Genomic DNA, 21294 nt, shown 5'->3' with positions numbered 1-21294 from the left:
AGAGAGTGAGCAGTGGTTTTCTGAATACTGTTATTTGTGTCTGGGATTTCGTAATGTAGCAGTAAAGTCTGCGAGGGCATGCTTTTTGTCATTTTAATGACAGTAAACAATGTCAATAAGTATAAACTATTGTTGTGAAATAATTACAAAATGCTGTAATTTAATCAGACCGTGTGATCGACTTGACATTTTGTGTCTTTTGATTTCATTTTCTCAATCCAGCAGATAGCGCGATCGACCACTTTGGTCCAGACTGGGCAGCAGTCTTAACAACTATTGGATGGATTGCCATGAAATTGGTTACAGATATCCGTGCTGCCCAGATGATGATCCACTGACTTCTTCTCTAGCACCACTAGCTCTTTGTGGTTTGTGGTTTTGGAGTGAAATGACTCATAAACTTTTAATGGATTGCTGTGAAATTTAACACAGACATTCATGCTCCCCAGAGAGTGAACAGTAAAAACTTTGGTGATCCCCAAATTTTTCATCTAGAGCTTTTAATTTGTCCCAAACTTTGATGTTTTCATCAGCTTCAGCTGTACTCAGCAGATGACAGCCTGCTAACACCCCAAACTAAGATGTTTTCGTTAGCATTTAGCTCAAAGCATTACTGTGCTGAAGTACAACATCACTGAGTCATTAGCATGGCAGTAGAGTACACTCTAATGCTTGATTTATGCTTGCCGCATCCGCGAAGGTTGCAAGTATCCGCACAGTCAAAGTGACATCACACCATCAGCCCTTCACGGGGGTTCCGTGATACACGTTTTTGTCCGTTCGCGCACATCCAAATTTTTCTAACTACTACGTGGACGCAAATGGACGGATTAAAGGGAGTACTTTGAGGCACTTTGAGAATGTCTGTTTGACGCAAGGAGAAATCCATGATGCCACGTCAGCTCATCTCTGTGTTGCCGTCTTTGCGGAAAGTATAACCGAAGCTTAAGGCATACCTTCAGACCGACTTGAGCCCTGTCTAAAAAAGCCATTTCATTCATTTGAATGAGATCAACCTGTAGGCATAGCAGAAGTCTCCGGCAAAAAAGTTGAACCAGGCTGAACTTTTGCTGCAACTGCAAGGCAATCCTTTGGCCACATTCCTGGTAGTACTTTTTAACGTGAATGCCGCATTTCTACCATAAAATTGTTGCCATAGTCTCACCGATACCTTAAACAACACGCCCCATGCCAACACAACCACTTTGATATTTTATTGCAGTCTTCTTTGTTTGCAGGTGAACGTATTCTGGTCGCATAATGTCAAGCGGTAGTCAAATACTTTTTATCAGCAATTTAGAGTTTACAACGGTGCTTAAATGATTGACCAGATGTTTGTTTAAGTTTCCCTTTTGTTGCTGATTTTAACATTTTAACACCTGCCAGTCAGTATCATCATACAATCATCCAGCCTGGTTGTACGAAAAGGCGTGTGAATGACACAATAATACGCAAAGCAAAATCAAGTAATAAGAGTGCCGTTCTTGCTCTTTGCATGATATTTTCACGCCATGTAGTCTATACTGACTGCAATGTAAATGCATCCACGTGAATACGCTACGCTCAGAGCTAGTGACGTAGAGTAAAAAGGGAGCAAGACGACGAAAGGCGAGAGAGACTGCTTATGTCGGACGGGCGGGGAGGTGGATGGGTCCAACAAACACAGGACTTTCAACCACGAGACCATTGTTTTGTTTTGTAAGTTACGTTAGTGACGTTTGTGACGTGTTTTCCATACTGATGTTTCCGTACTTATTTTAAGCCCAACCATGATGTTTTTCCTAAACCTAACTAAGTAGTTTCGTTGCCTAAACCTAAGTGAGTGGTTTTGTTGTCCCCTGTTGTTACTGTACCATCTTATACATGTGTGTAATATTCACGCCTCAGCGGGGCAAAACGTGACACTGACACGCTATCCTCTGGTGGACAGGCGGATCTGTTACATGCTTTGGCGTGATATCGGGTTGTATCATCATACTGATGATTCTGTATTTTTTTGGCCACGGTTTTAAAGTCTCTAGTGCACTGTTAATGTTAAGTGGACTGTACAAACTAGCTTTATATCATCTCAATGGGTTGTTTATTATGCTAAATCAGACGTGCTGAGATAAATTGTTGCATTTTGTTGGTAAAGCATCTGAAGTTTGGTTTCCAGCAAAGTTTGTTTTGGAGAGTAGCAGCGGCAGATAGATGTTTTAAAGTAGGAAAACTGAGGTACTTTTTAGAGATGGATCTGTTGGAAGAGATGAATAATGTCTCCTCTGTTGGTTTGGCCATCTATACATTTGTCTGCTTGTCTCTCCGTCTTAATATCCATCTTCCTTACTCTGTCCCTCTCCTTCTAAATGCTCATCAGTATGCAGAGGCTGCAGTATGACCTATTAAATGTCATTTGTCAAATTGCAGCCAACTGGCTTGCCTGCAATCAGGCTCAATGTGAATATATTTTGACATGTGTTTTTCCTGCCCTCCGCTGAGTGCCTAAGGACCTGTGACAGCCCGAAGCCTCTCTGAATACTAATAAAGTTAGCACTAATACAGTTGGCAAGGACACATACACACACACACACACACACACACACACACACACACACACACACACACACACACACACACACACACACACACACACACATACACACACACACACAAACTGGAGCACTGTCAGCAAAGTGACACAGCAGACGCAATCCCCATATTCCCATAATATAGTACCTGACAGTCACAGCAAGTGGCACTGTCACCTTTGATCAGTGACAAAATGTGTCAGCCAGCTAACACAAAATCCTGCTCTTCTGAAACACACACACACACACACACACACACACACACACACACACACACACACACACACACACACACACTGCACACACACCAGCGGAAATATGATTAAGCATGCCGACATATTCCTAGAAAAATGCAGACACACACATGCAGGACAGCAGGTCTGTGTGAGAGCCGGTCATGTGTTTCCCAGCAGTGGAATCCGGTCCCTGGAGGCCAGCTGGATGACACAGATGTTTGTGGGCTTTTCGGAGCAGATGCTGCTGAGCTCCTGGACCAAAGTTTTTACTCCGTGGCCAAGTTGCAGAGTCATACTTTGGCATGATTTGATCAAAAACAGGAATACAATGGTGAATGTGGCTCTAACCTCAGAGGTGACCCATTGTGATCCCTTTACTTTTTGCTTTGCGGTGCAGCAAGACAGCACAATGCATCAGAGGAAGTGAGTGGTCAGTAGGGTGGAGGTGGAGAAGGTAGATTTATAGACTGAGAGAGAAGAATTTGATGGAGGTTTGATGCAGAGAGTGAAGAGGAAGATGTACAGTAGTTTTGACAGCCAGATGTATTAGAGGGCCAGAAATTCGAGGGTAGACGCTATAAACAAAGAGAAGGTTTATCCCCCCCCCCTCAGACAACTAAGGCAGGGGCGGAAAAAATACAAGGGGGACCAGCTGCATGTGGTGGGGCACCAGCCTATATGGCACTTTATCTCATTTCCTCCACTGGAAGTGCACCCTAGAGGGCCTTTATCATGTTTTCTCCACTGAAAGGGCACCCTAGAGGGCACTTTATCACGTTTTCTCCACTGGAAGAGCGCCTTAGAGGGCACTTTATCTCATTTTCTCCACTGGAAGGGCACCCCAGAGGACACTTTATCATGTTTTCTCTACTTTGGGGCATCCAAGAGGACACTTTATTATGTTTGCTCCACTGGAAGGGCACCCTAGAGGACACTTTATGGGGTTTTATCTACTTAGGGGCATCTAAGAGGGCACTTTATCTAATTCTCTCCACTGGAAGGGCACCCTAGAGGGCACTTTATTGTGTTTTCTCCACTGGAAGGGGACCCTATAGGGTACTTTATCATGTTTTATCTACTTTGGGGCATCCAAGAGGGCACTTTACCATGTTTTCTCCACTGGAAGGGCACCCTAGAGGACACTTTATCATGTCTCATCTATAGAGGCATCCAAGAGGGCACTTTTGCTGCGTTTCTTTCGAACATGGGGGCACCAATGGGGACTCCCTTCCCCCCTTGAGTCCAACATCACAATGTCCCAGAGCTGAGCCCAAGATTATATAATCAAGTTGCTTGTGCAGTGATGTTTATGTCCATTGAAAACGACTGAGGTTTTCCTCCGCCTGCCAAAACTTTACTAGCGCACTCGACTCCAGCTTGAGCCAATCAGTGCACTTCCATGGCCATGTGAGCAGTAACCGGATCATAACGCATCACTGCATTAAAAAAAAAAAGCAAAAAAAGAGCAGAAAATCTTCACTATTTTGAAGATGTCACCAGAGAATGTTTGACATTTTTGCATGAAAAGGGCTCTGGTGGGTAATCCATCCAACAGTTGTCAAGACATTTCACTGCGAATCATAAATGCCAACCTGTGTGGGTGTCGCTAGAGGAGAACGTCAGCAGGATTAATCCTCTGGGGACCACGAATATGTGTACAAAATTTCATGGCATCCATCCAATAGTTGTTGAGCCGCTGAACAAATCCACTATGTTAAAATGTTTGCAGTCGTAAGCCTCCCTATTCCATAGCTGTAGGAATAATAACTTATGCCTCCGTTACTTGAGTGTGTGTTTTTTTGTGTCAAACTTTTTATGTCAAGTGATAGGTCATGTTCGCAGACCTCAACAACGTGTTAAACGCACTGGGCGTGTTCGTCTCCCTGGTTGTCGTTATGATTCGGTTACTGCTCACATGGCCATGGAAGTGCACTGATTGGCTCAAGCTGGAGTCGAGTGCGCTAGTAAAGTTTTGGCAGGCGGAGGAAAACCTCAGTCGTTTTCAATGGACATAAACATCACTGCTGCTCTGCCTTCAGAGGACTGATTTCCTCTGCTAACTGTTCATTTAAATAACTGCTACACATGTAGTCTGTGAGATGAGACGCTGAGACAATATCAAACATGCTCTCGCTCATTTCATTTACAAATAAACATATTGATGGAGCGATCCTGATTGTTTACGTCCTGATGATGCTAACAGACATCTTTTTTCCATCGTTTTTACTGGGATTTATGTGGTCTTGTCTGTTTTTTAGGGTCAACATAAAGACTGAATTGAGCACACGTTGCAAGTTTTGCTTGGCCTCATGGCGCTGAATAGCCCACGGTAGCTGAGGCATTATACAAGGCAGGGAGACGAGACGGAGTCAGCAGCTAGCAGCATGGAGCAGTGTGGATTTTATGCTGCCTTCATGCTAGCCTAGCGTGGCACGACCCCGGCCGTCTGCGTGGCTGTGTGCTAGTCTACCATGACACATAGCTCAGGTCTAAATGTGCCCTCAACACTCGTGGCAGACCTCTTTGTAACTCTAGAATATCAAAACCATGCGGTTCGCCCACCGGCCCAGTGGTTCGAGAAAATGTCCCCTTTTGACTTCAAGTTCAGCACCTGCAACCGGTTACAGCCAGGTGGTCCCTCACGGTGTCCTCAAGCAATACACTGAGCCCCTAACTCGCTCAGTCACAAGCTGCACAGGGCGACAGTGTAACTGCATAATGAATGAATTCACTACTAGCAGGCTTTCATATTGATTTAAATGTATATATTGTCATTGCTAAATGTCACAATGTATGACATTTTTCTTGGTAGTTAGTTATCCCTAAAATTGAATTGAAACATGTGTGTGCTTCAGTGTTGTACAAACAGTGGTGGAAGAAGTACTCAGATCTTCTACTTAAGTAAAAGAAGCAATACCACGGTGTAGAAATACTCCATCACACGTAAAAGTCCATCACACACATTCAAAATGTTGCTTAAGTAAAAGTACAAAAGTATTAGCACCAAACTTTACTTAAAGTACCAAAATTAAAAGCACTCATGCAGAATGGTCCATTTTCAGAATACTGTAGCTTTATATTATATTGCATATAAGGCATACGTTTCACTTTGACATTAATGAGTACATCATTTTAATGTTGCAGCTGGTAAAAGTGGAACTAGTTTTACTTCAGACCCCTCCCTCTTATTTCAACCTAAAATACTTTTATTTGTTGATTACATTTTGTATTTTAAATCTGAATCTGCAAATTAACTAAAGTCATCGTATAGTACTGTATTGCCATTGAATTGTAGTGGTAGTAGGCTATAAAGTAACAGAAAATGAAAATACTCAAGTTAAGTACACAAACCTAAACATTTTACTTAACTTGAACTTTATTACATTCATCATATACATACAGGTACATACCTGAAATGTGTATTTTAAGAGTAGTGGGCTGCTGTAAAGCAACTTGGGGTTCAGTGTCTCACTCAAGTGCACTTCAACATGCAGACCGTAGGAACCGGGAATCGAACTGCCAATCTTGCGGTTAAAGGACCACCACTCCACCACTATGTACAATTCACACAATGTTACAAAACACTATATCAGGCATCAAATTCACAATATGAAGCAAGAGCATCTTTAAAATAGAGCCGCAGGTTGCAGAAAACAATTGAAAAAAGGCGTCAAATCACAAACACCTGAGAACATTTCATCAATAGCTCATAAAAACAAAAACACTATTATAATGACAATGAGACAAACAAGATCCGTAGAATGAAATAGAAAAAAATGATTTCGAAAACACTGGGGCAATGCAAAATAAATTCTTATCAACAAATGAAGTTCAAATGAGGATGGGTGGGAGGAAGGTTGGCGGTTGGACAACAACCAGTCCAAGTTTCATATCCAACCTTGATACACAAAACAACAGACCGTTCTAGGAAAAGGAGGCTCAAAGCAAAAGATTTCATGTCCACTGTGATGAAATACCGTAAAGTCTGAGTTGTTTCTGATGAAGTCAGTCCCTGTTTCCCCCGTGTGTCTACTGAGAGGCCTACACTTCATGTGAAAATCTCATTAAAACTTAATTAAAAATAAGCTAAAGTAAACTTGAGGTATTGGGACAGATGTTTTTCTAAACCGAGATATTTAGTTGTATTGATTATTATCTGTTCCCTCCGTTGAGCAAGACGGTAATTATTTAAATATGTTTTTTCAGCAGCTCAGTTTATGGTGGATGTGGGGGTGTTATTCCACCTTAAGGCATTTGCACAGTGATCCAATTGAGTAATAACTGTCACACATCAAACCTTACGGACTGTATTATCAGATATTGTGGAGAGATGAGCTGTTTTGCCTGAGGAGTCAGACAAAAATCAAACATTTGAGTTCCCACAGTGTCTGCACGAGTCTGTATCTGCGCATTGGATGCTTACAGTGATGTTATTGAAATGGCTGCTTATAGAGGGAATTTGCATTACTGGTATGTTGTGTGAGGGTTTGTCTTTCTCCTCTTCATGAAGGTTTAAACACATTTTATGGAAAATGTACATTTCCCCATGAATGGTAGATGGAATTTTCAAAATAAAAGCAGCTCTGTAGCTTACCTAGAACTCATTATGAGGCCAGATAATGAACCTGGAATGGACAAATTGCTGAAGAGGAGTATTTCATCCTTCTTTTGGCAACACATCTTACATTTAAAACCACAAGGACAGGACGGTTATGAGGAATGTTCTGTCTATCAGGTGCAATGGTGATGCACACGTCTATCTCCAAGGTTACCTCGTTTTAAAAACAAAAGCAAAAGCAAAAAAAAAAAAAAACTTGCTCCCTTGGGCTGTTTTGAGATATCTTGTTTGTGTATTTAGTGCAAGTCAGAGCAGTGACACAAGGATGGAAGTTGTGGTGAATTTCATTCCACAGCAGGTAACACATTTCTCAGCCAGATAGAAAATAAAAAGGACTTTTTGATTGAGATGTTCACAGCGGGATGATGCGATGGTTTATAAGAAAGGAACGGGGGAAGGAGGGAGAGACGGATTACTTGTCCGATCCCCTTTCTTCACCACTTCTCTCTCTCTGTCTCTACCTGTCTTCATTTCTCATTCAGCTGAGAGATTTATTACGTCTGTCATCTCCCTCCGTCAACATCAGGTTACAGTATTGCATCGGTAGGTCTGAGCGTGTTGATGTGAGATGAGTAGAAAGCAATTAGTACTGGAAAAAAACAACACTACATGATTTATTCACATTCTCTCCACCCTGTATATTTGGTTTCATAACTCGAATAAACAAACACACAGTTGGACTCTGCTATTTGCCAGGTTCATACATGTTTCAAGTGTGTGTGTGTATGTGTGTGTATGTGTCTGTGTGTCCTCTCTTAACTATAAATGTCATATCAATTTTAATCAGGCCACATGTGGTTTTCAGACGTTCCATCTCTGCCAGGCAACACACACGCCAACACACACACACACACCGCTCAGTGTGCCAGGGGTGTCAAGCCGAGTCATAAATCATTGGTGGATCAGTCTTTCCAGATTCTCTGCAGAACCAATCTGTCTTTTTCTTTCTCTTTCTCTCTACACTCGCTGCAGTTGTTCAAAAAGTCTATTTTATTGAAGTTTTCTTTTCTTTTAGCCATTTGATGTAAAAATAATAACTCTGATAAATATCGTGAAGCATTATTTAAAGGTCCAGTGTGAAGGATCTGGCAGTATCTAACGGTGAGGTGAGGAGATTGCAACCGACTGAAGCCTCTCCTGTGTGCCAGGCGTGTTGGAGAGCTACGGTGGCTGATGCGAAAACGCGAATGGGCCGCTCTAGTGCCAGTTGTTGTAAGAGTAGCGTAGATCATTTGGAGCAGAGCCGGTGCTTAAAGTGTGTGTGTGTGTGTGTGTGTGTGCGTGGGAAGTGAGTGGTGAAGCGAGAGAGAGAGAGCAGTGGCGACGTCGGCAAGAAACATTATCGACTCCGGCCCAAGCAGGAAAAGTTAACAGCGTTTATTTTTTCTGTTCTGGGCTACTGTAGAAACATGGCGGACTCCCTGAAGAGGACCAGCTCCCTGTGTAGTTATAAAAGGTTCATTCTAAGCTAACGAAAACACAACAATTCTTATTTTCAGGTGATTATACACTAAAGAAAACATACTTATTAATATTATATTCCATTTCTGCTTATAGATCCCCTTAATTGTTGCACACTGGTCCATTAAAGAAATGGTGTGTAACATGTTGGGGGATCTATTTCCTGACTATGTTTTCTAAGGAAGTGCATTCCAAGCAAAAATACTATTCGAAATTAACTGTGAATTAGTCGATTATTATTCGAAAATCGCTGCATAACCCACAACGTTCCACACACGGTTTACTGGTAGTAATGTTACTACCAGGCAGCACCTGAAACGGTTGATACAAGGGAAATATATATATTTAAGACAGGACGAATTGTTGCATAAACTTTTTTAAATTTTTTATAATTTAACGACTATTCAAAAAATCGTAAAAATCATGACCCATCCCTAATGTTTTCATTAGTGTATAATCACCTAAAAATAAGAGTTGTTGTATTTTCGTTAGCTTAGAATGAGCCCTTTATATCTTCATAGGGAGCGGGTCCTCTTCACGGAGTCCGCCATGTTGCTTCGCCATGTTTCTACAGTAGCCCAGAATGGACAAACCAAACACTGGCTCTAGAGAGAGCCTTTCATGTTTTTACATTACCTGAAGGCCACCGTAGTTCTCTGATATACTTGTAAAACCGTGATACCACCAGCCGCCGTCTGACTTACGTTGGTCCTAAAGTAGTGTTATTATGGTAAGGATGGCCGCTGAGTGTAGCCAACGTTGTTACCACGGTTTTGCACTTGGCGGTACTTGTTACCTCAGTCTTGTAAGGAAAGGAGTGAGTGAAGAGCTATTCAGTTGATTGCAATCTGCAACCACACCACTAGATGCCACCAAATCCTAAACACTGTACCTTTAAAAGATGTTATCGAACGGTTTAAAGAAGCTAGTACCACAAAGTAAAATTTAAATTACTCAATTATTAAAAAAAACATGGTTAAATATAAATATGAAATGAGTTTCTAACATAAGTTCACTTACTTTCACTTTCAATTTACTTTCACTTATATAAGTACAATATGTTCTATTTACATTTAATGGTGGCTATTACCCCGACATCCCCCTCCGTTCTCTCGGTCTGTCGCTCTCTTTTCCTGGCTTGGAAAAAGCAGAATTCATCGGGGTGGTAATAAATGACAGGTGCACTTTTATTCCTTTTTGAAAGCTCTCTCATCTCACCACAGTTGGAAAAGGTGTACTCACTCCTCCTGGTATAACACTCTACTTTCAGGGGGCTGGATACCAGACCTACATCAAACACAGTTTTCTGATCATCTCCAAGGACTGAGAGAATCTGCTTCTGTATGCCCGGACTGACCAGATTTCCAGTTTCCACTGGAACATTACTGTTAGCTCCATGTACCAGTCACGCACACAATAAATCATTTCTCTATGTAGTATTCGTAGTATTTGTGGGTTTACCTGCTGTTACCTGTTCAGGACTGGAACATCCACTGTGTGGAGGCCAAGTTGAAGTTATATCAGAATTTACATCAACGATAGTCGCTCCTTCCTGCTCTTTATTTGGTTTGGTGACGTTTACACTCCAGCACGCTCAGCCAGACTTGCGTTAAATGTTGTCAAACTCATCGGTAATTCCTCATCCGCAAATCCTTTTCTCTTGTGAAAGTGAAGAATACCTTTTTAAAATATAAACTCTGAATCATCTGTACTCTGTGTTGCTTTCCCAAGTATGTTTTTTTTCTAGGGCTCTTAGTTGATAAGTCGACTGATCGGTCATTTTGGTCTTATTCGACTATGATTTCTTTAGTCGATTAGTCGTTTTTTAGGCTTTTTTCATGCTGAATGCTGAAACTTATGAGCACATCTCTGGTAAACGCAATATTTAAAGTGGTGCTTTTGTGTGATTCTTTGTGGAGAAACTCATTTTCACAGATCTGTCAATTAAATCAACTAATCAATTAGTCGACAAAAATATCTTTGGTCGAGGACAGCCCTAGTTATTTCTGTAATAAGTATCCAAACCATTCAGTGGTAATAGGATAGAACAAGTAACATTTAGATTACATTTTCATTTATAATACAGAACTACAATGCTAACTAGTCCTGACTACCCTGCAATACACGATATACTCAGCCGGTGAGGATGCAACATTTGCTTTAGCTTTAGTCGTTTAGCATTATATCATGTATGCTCTGCAGCCGTCAAGTGCATATTTAATCTTTTACAAGATTCTCCTGTTAAAACGAATCAACTGGAAACTGGTTTTTTTTTTTGCCAACTCACAGAGTTTTAGCATTAGCTGACACTAGCTAGCTACAGCTGATAAAATCTGCTATCAAGAACCGTCATTTCATCTGACAAAATTCACGGTCGACAGCTAGAAATGAGCTTTTGTTCACCTGTGTGTGATAGAAGGGAAAGCTTGACAGACATAGCAACAGTACCTAAGTGTGGCGAGGCTCAGCCAACGGTCAATTGGAGAATACTAGTCACATGTGTTTCTGTCTATTTGTACTATACATTTACAATATATTTTATAGGGTTGGCCTGTCATGTATGTGTTTTTTGTATGATAGAGGCTTTTATTATTCAGAGATGCCTGGTATAAGTATCATTCTTTAAGTATAAAAAAAAGTCTTAAACATTTTTAAAAGTATATGTCAGACCATTTAAATAGTTGCTAAAGGTATTTTAATACACGGCTGTGTTAAATACTCGATTCTGATTGGTCAATCACGGCATTCTGCGGTCTGTAATTTCTCTATATCAGACCGTTGCTATGTATAACAGACCGTTGCTATGGGCGCAGCTCTGATGTCGGACTTTGGCGGACCGTTTTTGTGTCAAAATATTGATTTCTTAAGTAAGTAGCCGTGTAATAAGCAGGATAATATATAGCTAGCGGGTCATAGTTGTGAAAGAAACCCCTTCAGGGCGATGAGAGCCCCCTTCGCTTCGTGTCGGGGTGCAGCATCGCCCTGTCGGGGATTCTTTCACAACAATGACCGGCTCGCTGTACATTATCCCTTACATGGTGTTCACCCGACATGACAGGTGACCTTTTGTAGGCTTAGTAATACAATAACATGTTTCTTATTTGTCATAATTACTTTTAATACAATTGGACATCAGCTCATTATCATTTCATAAAAGACCTTGAAAGTTTTGTATTCAGCTCTCAGAGAGCAGATGCAGCGCATACATACACGTTAATCTACTTCAGAGTGTTTACATGAGGTCACTTCATTTGGACTTAATAAGCTCATTAAGAGGCATAAACACAGTCCGTGTATTGTCTTTGTGCTGCGGCTGACTCAGAGTTGGATCGGTCCAGCTTTTACCGGCGAGCTAACGTAGTCTGATGGAACCCGTCGGAGGAGGCGGCACAGATGGATGAATGATCCTCTTGTTGCTCTGATCAAAGACCGACGACACGGCTCAGTGTCACTTTATTTATTTCTCTCTTCGCTTTTTGTTTTTGTTCCCTCTCTTTCCTTCCTGTCCTGCTCTGCAGCGCAAGATGACAGGATGCTCGGTGTCTGTGTGTGTCTCTCAAAATGAATAAAAGAATATAAGTGTATATGTGTGGATAAGTGTTTTTGTTTGTATTTCTGTCTGTTTATATAAAGTGTGGCCATTCCTGTGCATGTGTTTGCATGTGTGTGTGTGTGTGTGGTCTGCCTGTGTGTCATTTGCCCCTCGCCTTGGCACTGCCGTTGATTTCCTCCCGCTGTAACTTCCTGCCGATTTAGTGTTTCCAGCGGCAACACTCGCCCTCCAACCATCACTTTACAGCCCTCCCTCCATCCCTCTATTCCTCTTTCCAAGTTTGCTCCATCTATCCATCCACCCATCCATCCATCTATCCATTCAGGACTGCCAGACCACAGCCCGTCTCATTCATTAATCATCAGCAGTGAGAAGGAACAAGGGAGCAGTCAGACGAGAGAGAGGAAACAGAGAAAGGTGGCAGGAATGACAAGTGCAGGAGATTGGAGGTTAAAGATGAAACTTGAACCTCCAGAAAAAAGAAAAAAAAAAGTAACGCACGCCGGAGCCGTACATATGCCGCGTCTAAAAACGCGTGCAAAACGCCAGCTCTGCCACTTCTTTCCAATGTGCTTGGGAAGGTTGCTCTACTGTAGCTCCTGCCGTTACTAAGCAACCAAAAACCTTTGTGCTGCGATGACGATGAAGTTGCGTTAATTTAGCAGGAAGCCTCACTGATTAAAATAAACACAATCAAAACAAAGATAAATGCATTTCCAGCACCGTAAATCCCTCAGAAGCTTTACACTCATTTTCTCCGCGTCAATTTGGCTCAACTTTCAACCCGATGTTGAAGTTCCTCGGACAGGAAGGGTGAAGCCAGTAAAACAGTCTGTGAGACAGATGGTAAAGCTCTGGGTAGCCCTGCACTAAAATGTAAAATAACTTGTCATCCATATATTTACCGTAGACATTAATAGATATTTAAGAAGGAAAGAAAAGATATCTGCCGGCTGTGATTGGTTGTTCCTCGTCATATGACACAAGGTGTTCGCTGCAACGTTCCAGAAGTTGAACTATTTTTATCTCCGGGTGCAGCCGTCGCTTCGCTCTCGCGTTTGAGCGGCCCTGCTGCGGGTCTACATTGACAATAATGGTAAATGGACTCGCATTTATATAGCGCTTTTTCTAGTCTTCCAACCACTCAAAGCGCTTTACACTACATGTCAGCATTCACCCATTCATACACACATTCACACACACATTCATACACTGATGGCAGAGGCTACCATGCCCCTACCCATCAGGATCATAAAACTCATTCACACACCGATGGCACAGCCTTCGGGAGTAATTTGGGGTCAAGTATCTTGCTCTTGCTCTCAACATGTGGACTGGAGGAGTTGAACCGCCGCCCTTCCGATTGGCGGACGACCTGCTCTACCTTCTGAGCCTTCATGGATTTGAGCGTGCAAAGAAGCAGCATGTTTACGGCGCCATGATGATTAAAACTCTGTCTGCTTTGTCTTTTTCAGATCCCGTTCTCGCTGGTGCAGTTTCCACTTTGGGAATATTTAAAGGTATGTATCAGATAAATGTTTGTCCAACTGACTTTATCCCCCTCTCTTTCTTTATTATCCATCTGCTTCATCCCTCCACCATACCATCATTTACAGTCATTATTCTCAGTGATAAATCCGCAGTAAAATTATAAATGTGTGCTTACGCTGTGACACATTTACAGCGGGCTCACCCTCTGCATTCCCCTGTATCATTGTGGCAGGCGAAAAAAGGGGACTTTACACCCCGCTTTAATGGGTTGTCACGACTACCATCAAAACCAGACTTCAATTTATCACGATAATATCCAAACCTGCATATTTTTTTTTATCTCTCTTCATATCTTTTTCTCTCTCATCTCTCCTTGCCCTCTCTCTCTTTTCATTGTGTGGCCCTGAACACATAAAAAGCCGTCTCTCTCTGAGAAGACGGCGTTTTGTCGGAGTGACATCATGTCTCAAGGGCGCGAGAGGCGGACAGTCGAGCATTCCATCTACGTTAGGAGCAAACGGCCGAGCTAAGACGAACAATACACTTCACAGCTGTGTGTATGTGTGTGAGTTAGATTTTTGTCGTCCACAAGTGTCTCTTTGTCCCTCAGTCAAAGGCCCTCTCTCTCTCCAGGCCATCTGGACGCGTCCGTTGGCGGAGAGCTGAACTGCTGGAATCTGGACCTCTCCTCTCCTCTCTCTCCTTGTCCTCTTCTCCATCCATTGGCTCCCAGTCCTCCCATATGTATCCGCTGTATTAACACAGTGCTCCGAATGGCTAATGAGGCGTTTCCTCAGTTACAATGGCAGAGACTCGCTGACTACTCGAGGAAGGAGAAGAAAAAAAAACTTGCAACCAAACAGATTTTTTATTGCCGTTCCTTTTTAGAGTGACCACCAAGATGTTCAGAGGCCTTCATTATCGAGAACAACGCGATTTTTAGTTTGAGAAATGCCAGAGTCAAGGAATCTGAGAGTGAGTGCATGTGTGTGGCAAGATCTCCCATCTGCTTTGTGGGATTGTAATGTGCTGCGTTATGGCCTTTTCTCTTTTTATTTCACACCGAGCCAGCACAGCTGTCAGTGAGAGGAAAAGGGAGAAAACCAACCAACTGCTAAAGGCCTGTTGGACGAGGAGCGAGCAGACAAATCATTTCGTAGAGCGCATTAAGTTCAACTCGTCCTTGAATTTCTGGGATATCATGGAGAGGCAGGAACATTTTATAAATCACACATAGTAACACAATATTGGATAATTTTTTACACATTGGTCAATCCACAGAGGTATTTTTTTATTCACACCAGACTTTGGTATCCATCTGAGTAATTCTCACTGTTCTTTCACACATTAATTTCATAATGTTGTTTTTCCCAACAGCAACTGTAGAGTAAGACTTACAGTTTACCCCATCTGTTCTGACCTCAAAAACAACATTAGCAAAACAGGAGGGTGTAACATTTTTACGTTATGATTGAACACCAAGAGAGAGCCACAGAAAATTTCAGGAATTTAGCATGATGGGAACTCAAATGTAACCGATGAGACGCTCTCACAAATGCTTTCTCCCTACCATAGAGCAGTGGTTCCCAACCTTTTTCCTTTAGGGACCCCTTTTCTATCATTGAGTAGACTGACTATTTAATCATGATTAATTGCATGATTATCCATGATTAATCACGATTAATCGAAAATTTTGTGTCTGTTCAACATGTACCTTAATGGGAGATTTGTCAAGTATTTAATACTCTTATCAACATGGGAGTGGGTAAATATGCTGCTTTATGCAAATGTATTTATATATTTATTATTGGAAATCAATGAACAACACAAAACAATGACAAATATTGTCCAGAAACCCTCACAGGTACTGCATTTAGCATAACAAATATGCTCAAATCCTAACATGGCAAACTGCAGCCCAACAGGCAACAACAGCTGTCAGTGTGTCAGTGTGCTGACTTGACTATGACTTGCCCAAAAACTGCATGTGGTTATCATAAAGTGGGCATGTCTGTAAAGACGACTGGGTCAGAGCATCTCCAAAACCGCAGCTCTTGTGGGATGTTCCCGGTCTGCAGTGGTCAGGACCTACCAAAAGTGGGCCAAGGAAGGAGAACCGGCGACAGGGTCAGACCCAAGGTTCATTGATGCACGTGGGGAGCGAAGGCTGGCCCGTGTTGGCCGATCCAATAGAAGAGCTACTGTAGCTCAAATTGCTGAAAAAGTTAATGCTGGTTCAGATAGAAAGGTGTCAGAAAAGTTGCCCTTTACCCCTTAAAATCAAGAAGGCATCGCGATTGCTCCTAACACATACGTGATGTGCTGACACACTCGCATGCACGCAGACCCACCACCTCTTTCCTGTGGGAAGTCGTCCAGGTGCAAACTCTGACCCTGACACGGGGGTTCAAAGGTCAAAGAGTTTGTTTTCCCAGGTTTACCCCTTATTATTTATTCATGAAACAAAGAAGAAGGGATGGAGAGGGCGAGAGACGGAGAGGAATCCCCCGGCGCGAGGCCTTTGATGTGGAAAACAAAATCTCCTTTTTTAATCTGCCCTCTAATGGAATACACATGACACATCCTGAGCTCGAACACACTGTCTGCCAGTTCTTCCCCTTTTTCTGACTTTTTCCTCTGTGTGTTTACTTGTTTGCATGTGTTGTGCACGCACACATGGTTTCTGTGATGTCCACATGTGTGTGAGATAGGAGGAGGAGGAGGAGGAGAGTGAGATAACATGCAGCCGATTAAACTCGCAGGGGGGGAATGGACAAAGAAAATATTAGTAATCGCTCCATGCTGTTGCTCAATTGCTCTCCCTGAGAAGTAATCATACCTTGCAACGCCCGAGGCAGCCCAGCTGTCCACATGCATTTTATACAAAGACTAACCTTGCATAGTCAAGTCTCCTCATCGCCTGTCGGGGGAGAAAAAAAAAAAAAGACGAAGGAGTTCATTCTCAAAACAAAAACATCAGGTGGTCTCACTCAGTAGCCAGTTGCTTTTGGGTAAGCAGTCCTGTTATGTGAGCGCTTTCAGACACACAAAGTACTTGTAAAATGCGTTTGACTTTAATGTCATTTTTATTGACAAAATCCAAATAAACTGTCAACCCTCTGTATAGCAGCCAGAGCAGAACCGACTGCGGGGCAATTTCATTATTCTCCCCCCCACTGCTCAAGTTGTCAACATAAAGACTTTAAGCCTAAAAAGAAAAGTTGACCTGGAGCACCGACAGTTTCAAGAGGAGTGGACAGCTAATTATTTTATATTTAATTTACTGCCACTTCTAGCTGCTGTTCTCCAGGAATCTCAAGCATCATTACGCTACTAAACATGCAGAACAGTATGTTCTGTACCAGGGAAAGGACACAGAAACACCAGTTGCTCAGCTTCTGAGGCTGTATTCAAAAACGCATATTGTACAAGCAGTACGTACTGATTTAGACAAAATGTGGCATGTAGTATGCAGTGCGGAAACAAAAGCAAGACAACAGCATGACAAAAATACCTGGATGTTGTTCTGATTTGGAAAAAAGTCCCCAGTATGCATCGGACCAGTCAACGTCGTCTACTGTTTCCCACAATGCAAAGCGCTGGAAGGGTACAGGTCTATAGAGCGCTCCAGGGATGACGTATTTTTGTAGGCCAACCAGGAAGTTAGCATCGCCCTGGTTTCCTCGACAAAAACCCAACGGGATTTTTCCATTGTGTTTTGGATTATTGCAGAAAATAACCTCTGTGGCAAACAAACGTTTATGATACTTACACGTTTTGTTCCATAAGATAATCTCCATTAATGAACACCATTTCTATGAATTTTGAAGTGTGAATGCAATCACCAGAAATAAAAAGCTAACGTTAGGCTATAAACGAACTACACCACGGTCACATGAGTGTGAGTGCACACAACGAGACTGTAAAGGCGGAAGAGTCAGCGTGATGACGTTTAGTAGTCTCATTTAGCCACTTGTTAGCCATCGCCTTTTTTAAGACACATAAAGGCTTCAAATTCACGAGAACAAAACGTTAAAATCTCTTCCGCTTGTGTTAACCACAGACCTTATTTCAAGCATCTAACTAAAAAACGATTTAAAAAAAAACACTGTCTTCGAGATGAGGCAACCAGAAGTGCTAAAATACTAAATCATTTCTGGGTATTAGGACTCATTCCTGTATCACTCTATGACTATGGTCACAACAACAGAAGCCAAAAACGGCAAGTTTTTTCCATTTTTCGTAGCTATTTCATCACTAAATTCACTTCTGAGAATTTTTGAGGCCAGAAATCAACTGTGTAGATTTTGAATATTGTCAGTTTTACAAAAATCGATGGCGAATCAAACATTTGCTCCAACGTATTCGGAGTTTAGAAGCTCCACAAATTACTGTGACAGCTAGCTAGCGCCTGCCGGGGTCGCTACCTCACCAGCCGGGTTGTCACGCTCACAGACCCCGCTATGAGCTGGCTGGAGCTCTCTCAACAGACCGGTCTCGTAGACGAGGGGCTTTTATTTCCCTGTTGACGGATAGTTTGTTTAAATATCACAACACAAATGTCCATTATTAAGCTGCCTTTTTTGGAGTTGAAAAGCTCCACAATCGCCCGCGGGCGTAGCTCGCTGGAGAGCCAGCCAGTGACGCTCCCAGACCGGCTACAGAGCAGCAGAGTGGCGAGGGAATAGGCGAGGGAAACAGCTGCCTCTGATGGGGCAAAGAGATGCTTACTGAGACAAGAAGACCCTTTTTAACATTACTCTAATATTTGTAGGGATATCATTCCACTGTTTTGTTGTTGTAACTGAAAAAAACAGGTGATGTTGGTCGAGCTATGTTTTAAATTTGCCGTCTCCCCTCGTTGACGATCGCGTTTGTCTTACTTCACTATGAGCTGTTAGAATAAATCGTTTAAGGGTTGGTGGCGCTAAAGCTGCAGTATCTTAGAAAAAGTAAAATTTCAAAGCTCAATAAGTTGTATTTTTTGATAATATTGCAATAGTGGTATGAGTTCCAGTGCTTTAAGAGCTTGTTTAAAGGCTAAAGCCTGGCCTAGCATACTGCAAAATACATCGCTTTAACAGTTTCATATTGCATACGACTGAGGAAGTGTATATATTTAGTTGCAGTTTTGCAATTTCTTTTTCCTGTGTGGTGTTCAAGTGGTCCCCTTTGGACAGGACAATTTGGCCAGTGGCCCAGATGTAATTTGATTTTGTGACCCCTGGTGTATAGCGTATATTTATATGACTCTACTAATTGAATTTGTATATTTTAGTACTTAAACACATGAATGTTAACAAATAGCAGAATGTGTTGATATGTGATTATGTGCTGACCTACTGTACCAGATGATGGAGTGGGAGAGCGCTGCAGCCTATTCTCATGCCTCCCTCTCGTCCCGTCCCAGTTCTTGGGAAACAAGTAGCATGACATCACTGGGGAGAAAAGGCAACACAAAAATAGCCGGACAGGCCGGTTCCCAGCCGCGGGCCTGGACCCCAGACCGGACCAAGGTTCACAATGTGTTTTCAATGTGTCTGATATCTCCGCTAACTACAATCTTCTCTCTCTTTGTTTCCCCTCCCCTCTTTTCCCCCTTTTTTTTTTTCTTTTTCTTTCATCATCCTCCTCTATCGACAAACCCTCTCTTTCTCTCTCGACATTTCCCTCTCTTTTCTCCCAGACTCTGTGGTCATGGAGGCAAGGTCACACGCTCTACTCTTGGCAGGCTGCAGTGTGCGGAGCTTTTGCAGGTGCAGGGGATTATTTGCTGCTTTGGGAAAGAAGTGGAGAGGGAGGGAGGGAGGGAGGGAGGGAGGGGAAGAGGGGGTGGATGGCGGGAGGGAGGGAGGGAGGGAGGGATGGATGGTTAAATCGATGGATGGATAGGTGAATAGATGGCCAGGAGGGCAGGACAAGTTTACCCAAAGCCACATTCTTGTAAGATTCCACAAAGGTGAGCTCACCTGGCAAATAAACATCTTCACCTGCACAGCAGATCACAGCAGAAAGGAGACCGGAGTAGAGAAGAACGGATGGAGGGAAATAAGAAAAGAAAATTCCAGCCATTTCCTTAAACATTGCATTCTTACAGCGCTAAATTAGCAATCCTCAATACAGTGATTCTGCATTGTTGTCTCATTATCATAGTTTCTCAAGCCCTTTAGCCAATAAAAACCATAGCATAGCAGACTTTTATGGTTCTGACTTTAGCTGGATGAGTATCAGGGGAGAGATAGACAGTGGAGGGAGGAGAGAGCAGGGATGAGAGGGGCCGGTTCCTGGGTATGGGCCCCTGCAGCTGTGCGACCTCCTGAGCACTGGGGCCTGAAGTGGTTTAAGAGAGAGAGAGGGAGAGAGAAAGAAAGGCGCAGGAAAGGAGTGAAAGAGGGGAAGGGGGAGTGGACTAAAAACAAGACGAACAGGGGGAAAGGAAGAGACAACAACTAGAGAGAATTACATCAGACTGTAAAACAGCAGAGATAAATAATAGGTATAGGGGCTGGAAGCTCGAGTCAAAGAGATTCGGTGTCTGTTCAGTTCATGTTTTAAATGTTGAATTTGAGCAGTGTTTGATGATGAGTTTGTGTTTGAGTTCCATGTCTAGATCAGTGGGAAACCTCCGTGTCTGAAAAGTGAAGCCAAAGCAGAAGTGCCTTAAATTTGCATTCTTTCTAACAGCCAGCAGGGGGCGTCTCCTCTGGTTGCAAAAAGATGATTTTGAATTCAAAATCTGATTCTTTTAACTTGATTTATTACCTCAGTAAACATTGTAAACATGAGTTTATGGTCTCAATCGCTAGTTTCAAGTCTTCTTCAATACAGCATGATGTTCATTTAGTAAATTATGGTCCCATTTAGAGTCAAATAGACCATAAAGCAGGGGATACTTTAGGGCGTGGCTACCTTGTGATTGACAGGTCGCTACCACGGCGTTGTCCGGTCTGAGAGTTGTCTGTGTTTTTTTTGTTAGAACTTTAACCCTTTCATAGTGTGTTTTCTGATCATTAAAGTTAATTGTAACATTTTGGTCGCCTAAAAATGTCACATCAGCGTTCGGTTGTACTTAGCTCCACCTTCTTGTGTCACTTCTGGTTGCAAAAAACAACTTGGCGACAGCTAAAATGGCGAACTCGAGGCTTCAAAACGGCAGTCCACAAACCAATTGGTGACGTCACGGTGACACTTCTTATATACAGTCATGGTCAAGATAGAGGTCTCACAAACCAAAGACAAAGGTAACAGCCCAGTGTCACCTTTATCAAGGATAAGGACATTGTTTTATGATTACAAATCCCTGAGCACTTTTATTGAAAATGAAATTTTGTTTGGAGACAAATATTAACAGTATTTGTAAGAAGGTCC

The 21294-nt window shown here is 42.4% G+C and overlaps 1 protein-coding gene across 3 annotated transcripts in view; it reads left to right on the top strand.

Annotated features, from left to right (window-relative positions):
- Positions 1 to 21294, top strand: part of slc25a26 (solute carrier family 25 member 26) — a 76653-nt gene that overhangs the window by 34917 nt on the left and 20442 nt on the right. For 2 of the 3 annotated variants that reach the window (XR_012591628.1, XM_074617722.1), the window contains exon 6: positions 13911 to 13955. Coding sequence is in view for 2 of the 3 variants with exons in the window: in XM_074617722.1 (XP_074473823.1) it covers positions 13911 to 13955 (45 nt within the window). In the remaining variant the exon portion in view is untranslated. Of the gene's footprint in view, positions 1 to 13910; positions 13956 to 19612; positions 19683 to 21294 lie in introns of all 3 variants that reach the window. The other variant, XM_074617638.1, reaches the window with a different exon arrangement.

Source organism: Sebastes fasciatus, chromosome 1 (genome assembly GCF_043250625.1).
Source record: "Sebastes fasciatus isolate fSebFas1 chromosome 1, fSebFas1.pri, whole genome shotgun sequence".
Classification (NCBI taxonomy): Eukaryota; Metazoa; Chordata; class Actinopteri; order Perciformes; family Sebastidae; genus Sebastes; species Sebastes fasciatus.
Note: the sequence above shows the minus strand (reverse complement) of the source record. Positions and strands in the feature narration are given on the sequence as shown.